Source organism: Pristis pectinata, chromosome 5 (genome assembly GCF_009764475.1).
Source record: "Pristis pectinata isolate sPriPec2 chromosome 5, sPriPec2.1.pri, whole genome shotgun sequence".
Lineage (NCBI taxonomy): Eukaryota > Metazoa > Chordata > Chondrichthyes > Rhinopristiformes > Pristidae > Pristis > Pristis pectinata.
The window spans coordinates 18,913,986-18,926,743 of record NC_067409.1 but is presented as its reverse complement, the minus strand read 5'-3'; the positions used below and the strand labels follow the sequence as shown (position 1 = coordinate 18,926,743).

The 12,758-nt window shown below is 40.1% G+C and overlaps 1 protein-coding gene across 2 annotated transcripts in view; it reads left to right on the top strand.

Moving 5' to 3' along the window:
• Positions 1-12,758, top strand: part of LOC127570339 (disco-interacting protein 2 homolog C) — a 504,340-nt gene that overhangs the window by 402,948 nt on the left and 88,634 nt on the right. For both annotated transcript variants that reach the window (XM_052015787.1, XM_052015786.1), the window contains exons 21-26: positions 1,727-1,841; positions 2,866-3,067; positions 3,414-3,523; positions 5,149-5,229; positions 6,147-6,270; positions 6,547-6,668. In XM_052015787.1, the coding sequence (XP_051871747.1) occupies positions 1,727-1,841; positions 2,866-3,067; positions 3,414-3,523; positions 5,149-5,229; positions 6,147-6,270; positions 6,547-6,668 (754 nt within the window). The remainder of the gene's footprint in view (positions 1-1,726; positions 1,842-2,865; positions 3,068-3,413; positions 3,524-5,148; positions 5,230-6,146; positions 6,271-6,546; positions 6,669-12,758) is intronic.

Sequence of the window (12,758 nt, the reverse complement as noted above, 5' to 3'; positions counted from 1 at the left end):
ACATGGAGGGGCGGGGCTTAGAGTGATATGGGCTGAACACAGGAAATTGGGACTAGCTGCATGAGCACCATGTTGGGCCGAAGGGCCTGTATCCATGCTCTATAGCTCCATGACTCAATGACTCTATCTACCACTTCCTCTTGCTGCTCGTTCCCTGTACTCAACGCTTTTTATGAAAAGTTTGCAGGTACCCTTTAAATCGTTCCCCCTCACCTTAATCCTATGCCCTCTAGTTTTAGACTCCCCTACCCTGAGAAAAAGACTATGATTATCTACCCTATCTACGCCCCTCATAATTTTATAAATCTCTATAAGGTCGCCCCTCTGACTCCTTCATTCCAGGGAAAAAAGTCCCAGCCTATCCAATCTCTCCTTGTAACTCAAGCCCTCCAGTCCCAGCAACATTCCTGTGAATCTTTTCTGCAGCCTCTCCAGCTTAATCACATCCTTCCTGTAGTTTGGTGACCAGAACCGCACACAATACTCCAAGTGGTGTCTAACCAATACTCTGTACATCTGTAACATGGTGCCCCAATTCCTATACTCAAAGCCTTGGCCGATGAAGGCAAGCATACCATACGCCTTCTTCATCGTTCTGTCTACCAGTGTCGCCACTTTCAGGAAATCATGTACTTGTATCACTAGGTCTTGTTATTCCCCAGGACCCTGCCATTCACTCTGTATGTCCTGGCCTGGTTTAACTTCCCAAAATGCATCACTTTGCACTCATCTGAATTAAATTCCATCTGCCGTTCCCGGCACACTGTCTCTATTGTTCAATATTCTATTACAACCTAAGACAACCTTCTTCACTGTCCATTCGACCACCAATTTTGCAAACTTATGAACCATGCCACTTACATTCTCTTTCAAGTCATTAATATACATGATGAACAATAAGGTCCCAGCATTGATCCCTGCGGAACACCACTGGTTACAGGTCAATGATCTAAAAAGCAACCCTTCAGTAACACCCTCTGCCTCCTACCACTGAGCCAATTTTGTATCGAATTTGCTATCTCACCCAAGATCTAGCGTAACCTTCTGAACCAGCCTACCATGCAAGACTTTGTCAAAGATCTTGCTAAAATCCATGTAGATCAACCTTGTCAATCCTCTTGGTCACCTCCTCAAAAAGCTCAATCAATTTGATCAAAATGGTTCTTTTACGTTAACTTGAAGGAACAAAATCTTGTATGATACAATTAAATCTATAGAATTTTAACTGAATTTTTATTTGAACTTTTAATCATTATAGATATGTCATTCAGGAAATGGACACGACTTGCACATGGAAACACTTTGGCATTAATTAAACTCTTATTATCAACAAAAAAAGGGTTCAAAAATTATATATTCACTGAGAAGGGAAATTGCAGACATAATAGCCAATGGTAAAGGAACAAAAATAGTTATAAATAACTGTGAAACAATTCATTAAGTTAGATGCCAGGACTGTTTGAGTCAGGGTTTATGGTGGGACATTAAGCCTTGTGAAAGGCCACAAGTTTGCATATTGATCCATTTGACTCTGAGTTAAATTACAGTCAGCTAGGTGAAGGGCTGAACTATGACCGGAAAATAAAGGGATTGTCACAGTTTAAGGTTGGACTAATAATACAAAATGAATAAGAACTCATTTCAAATTAAATAACTGTTGTTGGATTACACATTGTAATATTTCAGTGCTAGTCGTTTAATTTGATTCATCTTTGTTTGTTAACAGAATAGCTGTGTTTTCTATAAATGTTTTGCATGATGAGAGGATCGTAATCATTGCTGAACAGAGACCAGATTCTACTGAGGAGGATAGCTTTCAGTGGATGAGTAGAGTCCTTCAGGTAAAGATGATCACCAAAACTGCATTTGATTGAAGTATGGCAAATAAGTATCTGACATTTTGACAGCCAATTGAGAGTCTAGTCACTGGGTTGGAGATCATGCATATGGTTTAAAATTACTCCTTTTATTATTGTGTCCACTGATAATTTCTGCGACTGTGGGAAATTGGATGAGGATAGGATTAGGCTTGCCAGTGATGGCCCTATCAATAAATTGTCCAATAAAATTGAATAATCAGATGCATGATTTGAGATTGGAGTATATAGTCAAGCTGCATCAGCAATGTGTATGCTCTTGGAATTGCACACAGCTTTCAGATAAGGAGAGATAAATGGAGAAAACTAAATGCAAGAAGAAATACTTTCACATAAATGTTTCCTTTTACACAGTTATATTTTTGCAAATGTTGTTCATCTGTTGGATCTTGTGTTGAATGGAATCCTTTCAAAATATGTTGGTGAGACTTAGACATTGTTGATGATTATAAATTTCCTTCACTTACATTAGCATTGACTTCAGAAAGATATTTTCTCCTTACATTTCTACTGGCAAATGTTTCATTAACAAGTTAACCTTTTTTTATATATACGTGTCACTTTTATTTCATTAACTTAGATTAGCCAGTGGTTACCTTTGAAACCATGCCTTTCACCAAATATATTGATCATGTTTCTAATGTTCCTGACCACCATCCTTGAGGTTTACAGCCATAGTGTGATCAGCATGTTATAGTGTGTTCTTTGGGGCTGATGTAGAAACCTTGTGTTCTGCAATGGAATTCTTATGTTGTAACTCTAAAATAGCAAACTTTAATCAAAGAAATGCTCATGTACTAATAAACCTTTCATGATAGAAACAACAATAGCAATGAATTTATATGAAAGTAAGCCAAATATGCCCTTCTTCTGTACAGATGTCATTCAAATATGTTGGTGATGCTTATACTTTTTTTTTGAAAATGCTTGACTTGTGCAATTAGGAAAATGATTGTTGTGTATAACTTTCAATAATGATTTTTTTAAGGCAATCGACGGTATTCATCAAGTAGGGGTTTACTGCTTGGCTCTGGTACCAGCTAATACTCTTCCAAAAACTCCTCTGGGTGGTATACACCTCTCTGAAACCAAACAGTGCTTTTTAGAAGGTTCTCTCCATCCATGCAATGTGTTAATGTGTCCACACACTTGCGTAACAAATCTACCCAAACCAAGGCAGAAACAACCAGGTAAAGATCTTTGCTTCCACAAGCTCAATGTTAAATTATATCTATGAAAAATAATTGAAGGGATAATCAGTGAAGGGATTTGTATGTGACAAAGGGTAGAATATCCTTATCTTCCTTTTAGTATAGTTTTGTTTTTGAGTCTGCAAATTATATTGTAACTGGAGCACCAAGTTAAAACAGATGAAATATTGTTAAGAGTTGCATTTCTTAATATGATTATGCACCAAATATTTTGATAAAGTATGCCACCTTGTATTGACAATAAGGGTGCAGACTTACTACTCGTTCTGTTTTGGTGGTTACTATTTGCTGATGTAGTTCTTCTGGGATTTTATGCTCATTGCAGAGATTGGTCCTGCTTCTGTAATGGTAGGAAATCTGGTATCAGGAAAGAGAATTGCCCAGGCCAGTGGAAGAGATTTAGGGCAGATTGAAGATAATGACCAAGGTAGAAAGGTGAGTAGTACTGTTTTGTGGCAGACTCCAAACAAATCATGCTCTGAAAAGTCTTGACTCCAATTTACGCAAAAATGAAACTGACAAAATTACAGATTTTAATATTGCATAAAGGTAAAAAATCTGCAACCCTTGCAGTAGATCGCTGCTGTGGGAATGGGTGGCGTGTTGGACGGTGAGTGATGTGGATGGGCTTGGTGGGGACTGTGGGAATTGGATGTTGTGTTGGATAGTGAAGTGACGATGGTGGGGATGAAGGGTTGGGGGTAGGTGCAGGCTACATCACACCCTTCCACTATTATAATGGGATAACAATCCCAGTCACCAGTACTGGCTCCTAGGATGCAGTGTTAGACCTCTCTGCACGATTATTCCTTTAATATGCCTTGCTAATCAGCCAAATTTCAACAGCAATTCCAGTCAGATTAGAAAATTACTTTAAATTACATTTGACATTATGATAATTAATCTGACTGGATATACAGCTTTAATGTCCAATGCTGTTTTTAAATTACAGTCGAACTAAATTTTTACCATATGTTTATGCCCTTAAAGAGCATTTATTAAAGAGCATTTAAACAGAAATGAGTTGCAACATTATGAGCTTACAGACAAAAATAAACACACATTCAAATTTGCAATAATTGTTAATGCCACAAATATAATTAATTACTTGTCCAGAGGGGGAGGGAGGCACAAGATGCACGTGGACAATTATACAGGATGTAAAGGAAGAGACCATGTATGACAAATGGCCTGAAGAGAATTACTTATTTAATCAGGTTACAGAGTGAAAAGATGTTTCCTTCCCACTTCCATCTCTTGTTTTTATTACTAAGCTCTACCTGTCTACAACTTATTGTTTCACTTTTGGTTTTTTGCTTTCTTGATTCAGCTCGTTTCTGGTCAGCTAGGCTGTGGAAAAAGATGTTTTGAAACTCTATTTCTCTGCCGTTTCTTTCATTCTGAGACATTGCGGTCTTCAGTTAAGGTCTATCAATGGTGGGGGGCGGGGGGGGGGGGTTTAAACTGGTTCATTGGAATGGCCTGAACAAAATTAACTGACTGAATGAGTATCTGAATTTCAAACAGCTGTCTGTGTGACTGCATACGTAGACATTGGTCACGTACAGAGTTTTTGAGCTGAGGTTTGTTTTATAGATTTGAAGAAATACCTGATTTGAATTAAACAATCTGTCCCAGCCATTTCACAGGCATTAACCTAAAGCATATTCAAGACCAGAATCCAGAGACTAAAGCATCTTGTACAGAGCTCTGAAATGTTATGTTTCTATTTTTTTGTTTCTCTGGCACTTGCTATCACCCTGCTGAATCTTCAGGTACACCTGTTTAAAATAGTCCCACACCTGTATTTTTTCTGCTACATTTATGACAACAGTTATGATGTTGACTTCTTTTTCCCATTGTAAATCTCATTTTCATTTGTTAGGTTTAATGGGGAAGTGGGCCAACGGAGCTTATGACCTCTATTCGTCCAATTATTTATAAACTAAATCAATGAATCAAGTTGGATTTCAGCACCAATGTAGCATCTTACTGCACACAATCCATATCCTCATAGCATTCCATTTTTTAAGCCTGTTATCACTATGTTCTTGTTATAGTTTATGTTTCTGGCTGAAGTTCTACAATGGCGTGCACAAACTACTCCTGACCATGTGCTTTTCACACTACTGAACTCTAGGGTAAGTTTTGCATTGTCTAATCATTGAATAAAGGAAGTTATCTATCTCCTGATGATCTCTGAATAGGTTAGAGGCCACTGACAGGAAAAGAAAGCAAACAAGGTATTTTATTTCTTTCGTAAAGAATTGAAAAGTAGAGATAAAATGTTAAACATGTAGAAGCGTGGCTCAGAATACCCGGTGTATTGCAATTGGTCCACATGTAATTAAAAGACCACAGATTCACTTGAGAAAGTAATAAAAAAGGTAGTGGAAATCTGCAAAGATTGAACAAATTGATGGTTGACCAAGGCTTTCAAGATTATGAATAGATTTGATAGGGTAGATTTGGAGAAGATATTTCCAAATGAGTGAGAACCGAACTAGGGGGCCAATAATATAAGATGGAAGAACAATCTAGTCGGGAATTCTCCACCAAGCGCACATGGAACTCAAGGCATTGAGGTGAAAAGCGCAGATACGTGTATATGCAGGGAGGTGGAGACGCAGATGAGGGAGAAAGGAATAGGTGAAGAGATTTGGGTGGAAGCCCACAGGGAACACAATGTGGATCAATATTGACTAAATGGCCTGTTTCTGGACTGAAAATATTAATTCTACCATTAACTGCTATTCCTATAAATATAATGTAATCATGATCATGGATGCAAGATGGCGCCAGAGTGTGGTGACTCGTAAGATGCTCTCTGCAGATCTACTCTCATCAACTGATACCAATACCAATCTTCTGTTCAGTATATAAAAGGGATGTAGGTTCTGCTTGATGAACAGATGTTCAGAAGTTAACATCCAAGGTGGATCCTGATGAGGGGTCTGAATGCTGTTCCTAATTCTTGAACCTTCCAAAATTTCCATTAAAGTGATCATTGAACTGTGAATGAAGTAATCACAATTCGCCTTTTATTTTTGTTTACCAGGGAACAATAGCCAATTCTTTAACATGCCTTCAGCTGCATAAACGAGCAGAGAAAATAGCAGTTATGCTGATGGAGAGAGGACACTTACAGGATGGAGATCATGTGGCTTTGGTTTATCCACCAGGTAGAGTCAGATTATAATTTTTGTTTAAACCCTTTAATACGTCCTTCTCCTTTTCAGCCTTTCTTGTGGTAAATGTGTTCATTGTCTAAATGAATAATGTTCAGCTGATGAAATACAGGGAATTCCATTTAATTAAACATTTTTTGAAATGGTTTAGGTAGCTTTTAGAGACAACCTTACAACTTAGTTTGCTGTGAGATCTATGCTGCGCTAACATGGGGCTTTGTAATTTAAAATGCAGATACTGAGATGAAAAATATTTTGTCCTTCATGCAGGAATAGACTTAATTGCAGCATTTTATGGATGCCTGTATGCAGGTTGTGTGCCAATAACTGTTCGACCTCCACATCCACAGAATATTGCTACCACGTTACCCACAGTGAAGATGATAGTGGAGGTAGGTGAAGATTTAACATTCTGATATGTTGTGTTTGAATGTTCACCCAATTCTTCCTCCTATAATTATTCCTGCTGAATTAGTTCTGACCAGGTTACAGGTACTCTGTGTTTAATTATGATGCAATATTATAATAATTTCTTAAACAATGAAGGTTAAGTTCAGTAAAATCGAATGCAAGATTTTCCTCCAGAACCCAAATTAATCCTAATCAAGCTTGTCCAACAATTTGCCTTCAGCGGTAAATGTTCTTGTTTTGAATGGTTCTGATATGCTCTGTGACTCTATTGTAAAGTAAATACAATCAGTTATGTCAGAATTGTTTCTGAGAACTAGCTTAGATACCATCATAACTGGCAACTACAGGAAGTGCTTGGCAGTCAGGCAGCATCTGGGGAGACAGAAACCTGCACTTCCAAATCACTGAATAAACCATGGTCATCATTATTCATTCAAATCACTGCATCCTTTTTTCAGCGATTAAAATTGCCTTCCATTGTGTCATTGGGATGTACATTCTGAACAGACAAACTCAGACCCACAAGCTTCCAGCTACTTACAGAACACATTCCTCCAGTCTGGATATGAGCTTGATAATGGTGACTGTGCTTTAGATATGTAAATAATTTACCACCAGGTTGCTAAAAACCAGTTGGTAGGTATACTGTATGTTTGTGAACGTTTATGGTCACCAAAAGGTTATGGTACTACATTGGTGATCCAGTACATTTGGTACATTAGGCATGGTAGTGTAGTGGTTCGCATAATGCTATTACAGTGCCAGCGACCCGGGTTCAATTCCGGCCACCTTCTGTAAGCAGTTTGTATGTTCTTCCTGTGTCTGCGTGGGTTTCCTCCAGGTGCTCCGGTTTCCTCCCACATTCCAAAGAAGTACGGATTAGGAAGTTGTGAGCATGCTATGTTGGCACCGGAAGCGTGGTGACACTTGCGGGCTGCCCCCAGAATACTCTATTGCAAAGGATGTATTTCACTGTGTGTTTTGATGTACATGTGACTAATAAAGATATCTTACAGAGGTGCGAGATCAACTTGCAGCGTTGTAAATTGTGAAACTGATTTCATTAAATTTGATCATTTGTGAGCTAAACTCAGAAAATAACAATTAACCCAACGGGTTTACTGAGGTCCTTCAGGATGGCAATTCTATGCTGTGATTGACTCCGTTAACTCTGTTCCTCTCTCCACGGATGCTTCCAACCAGCTGAGTATTTCCAGCATTTTCTGGTTTTAATTTGGTCTTCTAGCATCCACAGTTCTTCACTTTCAGGTATGTTGTTACACTGGTAATGCCTTTCCATAATGCTTACATTCTCAAATAATTCCCCAAACTTTCTTTGTCTATTTCTTTGTTCCCCACGCTTATCAAAAATTTTTGTAAATTACTGCTGTAATTAGTTTTTTGACTTGATCACAGAATACAAACTCCACAAACAAAATATTATTTACTGTTAATTAGAATCAAGCATATTATGTGCATATTAAGTTGCCAGGCTACTGAATCTCGACCCTGGAGAATGTCAATAAACATAGAACGTAGAACAATTACAGCACCATTCAGGCTCTTCGGCCCACAAAGCTGTGCCGAACATGTTCCTACCCTAGAAATTACTAGGCTTACCCATAGCCCTCTATTTTACTCAGCTCCATGTACCCGTCTAACAGTCTCTTGAAAGCCCCTATCATATCAGCCTCCACCACCGTTGCCGGCAGCCCATTCCACACACTCACCACTCTCTGAGTAAAAAAAAATTTACCCCTGACATCTCCTCTATATCTACTCCCCAGCACCTTAAACCTATGTCCTCTTGTGGCCACCAGTTCAGCCCTGGGGAAGAGCTTCTGACTATCTACCCGATCAATACCTCTCCTCATCTTACATAATCAGGTCCCCCCTCATCCTCCTCCTCTCCAAGGAGAAAAGGCCGAGTTCCCTCAGCCTGCTTTCATAAGGCATGCTCCGCATTCCAAGCAACATCCTTGTAAATCTCCTCTGCACCCTCTCTATGGCTTCCACATCTTTCCTGTAGTGAGGCAACCAGAACTGAGCACAATACTCCAAGTGGGGTCTGACCAGGGACCCATGTAGCTGCAACAATACCTCTCGGCTCCTAAATTCAATTCCCCGATTGATGAAGGACAATACACTATATGCCTTCTTAACCACAGAGTCAACCTACACAGCCGATTTGAGCGTCCTATGGACTCAGACCCCAAGATCCCTCTGATCCTCCACACTGCCAAGAGTCCTACCATTAATACTATATTCCGCCAACATATTTGACCTACCAAAATGAACCACTTCACACTTATCTGGGTTGAACTGCATCTGCCACTTCTCAGCCCAACTCTGCATCCTATCTATGTCCCTCTGTAACCTCTGACAGCCCTCCAAACTATCCACAACACCCCCAACCTTTGTGTCATCCGCAAACTTACTAACCCACCCCTCTACTTCCTCATCCAGGTAGTTTATAAAAATCACAAATAGTAAGGGTCCCAGTATAGATCCCTGAGGTACACCACTGGTCACCAACCTCCACTCAGAATACGACCCTTCAACAACCACTCTTTGCCTTCTGTGGGCCAGCCAGTTCTGGATCCACACTGCAACGTCCCCTTGGATCCCATGTCTCCTCACCTTCTCCATAAGCCTCACATGGGGTACTTTATCAAATGCCTTGCTGAAATCCATACACATTACATCTACTACTCTCCCTTCATTGATGTGCTTAATCACATCCTCAAAAAATTCAATCAGGCTCGTAAGGCAGGACCTGCCCTTAACAAAGCCATGCTGACTATTCCTAATCATGTTATACCTCTCCAAATGTTTGTAAATCCTGCCCCTCAGGATCTTCTCCATCAGCTTACCAACCACTGAGGTAAGACTCACCGGTCTATAATTTCCTGGGCTATCCCTTCTCCCCTTCTTGAATAAGGGAACAACATCCACAACCCTCCAATCTTCCGGAACCTCTCCCCTCTCCGTGGACAACACAAAAATCATCGTCAGAGGTTCTGCAATCTCCTCCCTCGCCTCCCACAGCAACCTGGGGTACATCTCATCCGGTCCCGGCAACTTATCTAACTTGATGCTTTCCAAAAGTTTCAGCACCACCTCTTTTCTAATATCTACATGCTCAAGCTTTTCAGGCTGCTGCAAGTCCCCACTACAATCCCCCAGATCTTTTTCCATGGTGAATGCTGACGTAAAGTATTCATTAAGTACCTCCGCTATTTCTTCTGGATCCATACTCACTTTCCCACTGCTGCACTTGATAGGCCCTATCCTTTCACATTTCATCCTCTTACTCTTCACATGCTTGTAGAATGCCTTGGGGTTTTCCTTAATCCTGCCCACCAAGGCCTTCTCATGTCCCCTTCTGGCTCTCCTAATCTCTTTCTTAAGTTCCTTCCTTTTAGCCTTGTACTCCTCCAGATCTCTAACATTACCTAGCTCTCTGTACCTTTTGTATGCTTTTCTTTTCCTTTTGACAGATTTATTATAGCCTTCATACACCATGGTTCCTGTATCCTATCATGACTCCCCTGTCTCATCGGAACATGTCTATACAGAGCTCCACACAAATATCCCCTGAATATTTGCCACATTTCTTCCGTACTTTTCCCAGAGAACATCTGTTCCCAATTTAATCTTCCAATTTCCTGCCTGAGACCCTCATAATTCCCTTTACTCCAAGGAAACACCTTTCTAGCCTGTCTGTCCTATCCCTTTCCAGTGCTAACGTAAAGGAGATAGAATTATGATCACTATCACCAAAATGTTCACCCACTGAAAGATCTGACACCTGACCAGGTTCATTACCCAATATCAAATCAAGCACAGCCTCTCCTCTTGTAGGTCTATCTACATACTGTGTCAAGAACCCTTCCTGAACACACCAAACAAACTCCACCCCATCTAACTGTCTGGAGATGCCAATCGATGTTTGGGAAATTAAAATCCCCCATCACAACAACTCTGTTATTCTCACACCTTTCTAGGATCTGCTTCCCTATCTGCTCCTCAATAAACCTGCCACTATTGGGCAGCCTATAAAAAACACCCAGCACCATTATCGACCCCTTCCTGTTCCTAACCTCCACCCACAGAGACTCCGTAGACAATCCCTCCACAATGTCCACCTTTTCCGCAGCCGTGACACTATCTCTGATCAACAGTGCCACTCCCCCACCTCTCTTGCCTCCCCACCCGTCCTTCCTGAAACATCTAAAACCCGGCACTTGAATCAACCATTCCAGCCCCAGAGCCATCCAAGTCTCTGTAATGGCCGCCACATCATAGCTCCAAGTATCGATCCAAGCTCTAAGCTCATCCGCCTTGTTCACAACACTCCTTGCATTAAAATAGACACATCTCAAGCCTGTCTGAACACGTCCCTTCTCTATCGCCTGGCTATGGTACTTACTCCTAGCCTCCTCTATTTGAGAGCCAAACGCCTCTTCCCCAGTCTCTCCAGTACGGATCCCACCCCCCAACAATTCTAGTTTAAACTCTCCCCTGTAGCCTTAGCAGGGTTATTTTATTTTCTGAGTTTAGCTTGCAAATGATCAACTTTAATGAAATCACTTTCACAATTTACATCACTGGAATTTGATCTCGTGTTTCTGGGTTGCTAATGAAGTACCATAGCTTTCAGGTGACATAAACATTCACATACTGTATACTGTATTTCCCTACCAACTGTTCTTTTAGTTTATAAGTACAAGGAATCCTGATGGTAAAATATTTACAAAACAAAAGCACAGTCGCCATTACCACGCTCATACCCAGACTGGAGGAATCAGTTCTGTAAATAGCTGGAAGCTTGTAGGTCTCTTTGCCCTTTCCTGATGACCCAATGGAAGACTATTTTAATTATTAAGAAATGGATCCAGTGATTTGAATGAATAATGATGATCATAGTTTGTTCAGCATTTGGAAGTGTGGTAACTGGAAATCTTCTACTTAATTGACCATGACGATATATATAATTTGTGAAATTTTCTCATTATTTATCTCTGACCTTCAAATTATGAGGTCATATTAATTCTTGTCTATCAAGCACTCTGCTTTATCATTGAACAGAGCTTTAGATGTTGCAATATCTTTCCAGTGCTTCAAGGCTATGATTTACGGTTCGTTTACTCTACTGCAATGCCATCAATGATAGCCATGTCTTTGATGCTCCCCACTATAATGTAAAGGAAGTCATGCTGCTGGTTCCAGAGGGGTAGAGAAACAATCTGGAAAGCAGCTTTCATAAGGTATTCGAGCAGAGCACTGGCTTCACAGCGGGTATGCTGTCTGCTGCTATTATTTAAACAAATAAGTACGATTATATTGCACCTTTCATTACTTTGATACATCCCCAAGGACTTTGCAGTCAATAAAACACTCACAAAGTGTAGTCACTGCCATAATATAGAAAGTGTGCAAGCCAATTTGTGCATAGCGAGTAGGAACACGAGTGAGCAGTTTGCCTCTTGTGTCTTCTCCCTTTTTAATGAGGTTATGCCTGACTCCATATTATCCACCTTTTCCACATGCCCCTTCAAACTATTTATTATTGTAAGAGATATTGGCTGAGGAATAAATAATTAACGTAGCTGAAAATATTTGCCAAGAATCCCGCCCAGCCATTTTTCAAAATAGTGACACCTTCACCTTTTACAAGGCAAAATGGGACCTTAGTTTAACATCTGATCCAGAAGGTCACTCTTTGAACGAGTAGCCTTCCCTCAGTACTGCATTGGAATGTCAGCCTAAATTTTGAAATTGCATCCCTTGAGTAGAATTCAGGTCCACAAATTTCAGGATGCTTTCGCAGATCCATAACTAATACAGCAATCTTTCACTTAATGCACCATACCATATTTATCAATATTATAATTTTGCAATGTCAAATTTATCAGTTTGGTTAGGAGAAGCTGAATTGCAGTCAGTGTACGTTAGAGATGCTGTGAATATAAACCAGCAGGTGGTTTTCTGTTGCTGACTTCCCTGCTCCTGTAATGTGGAATTGAAACCCCCATCTGGGACTTTGAAACAAGGATCCATTTTCTTGC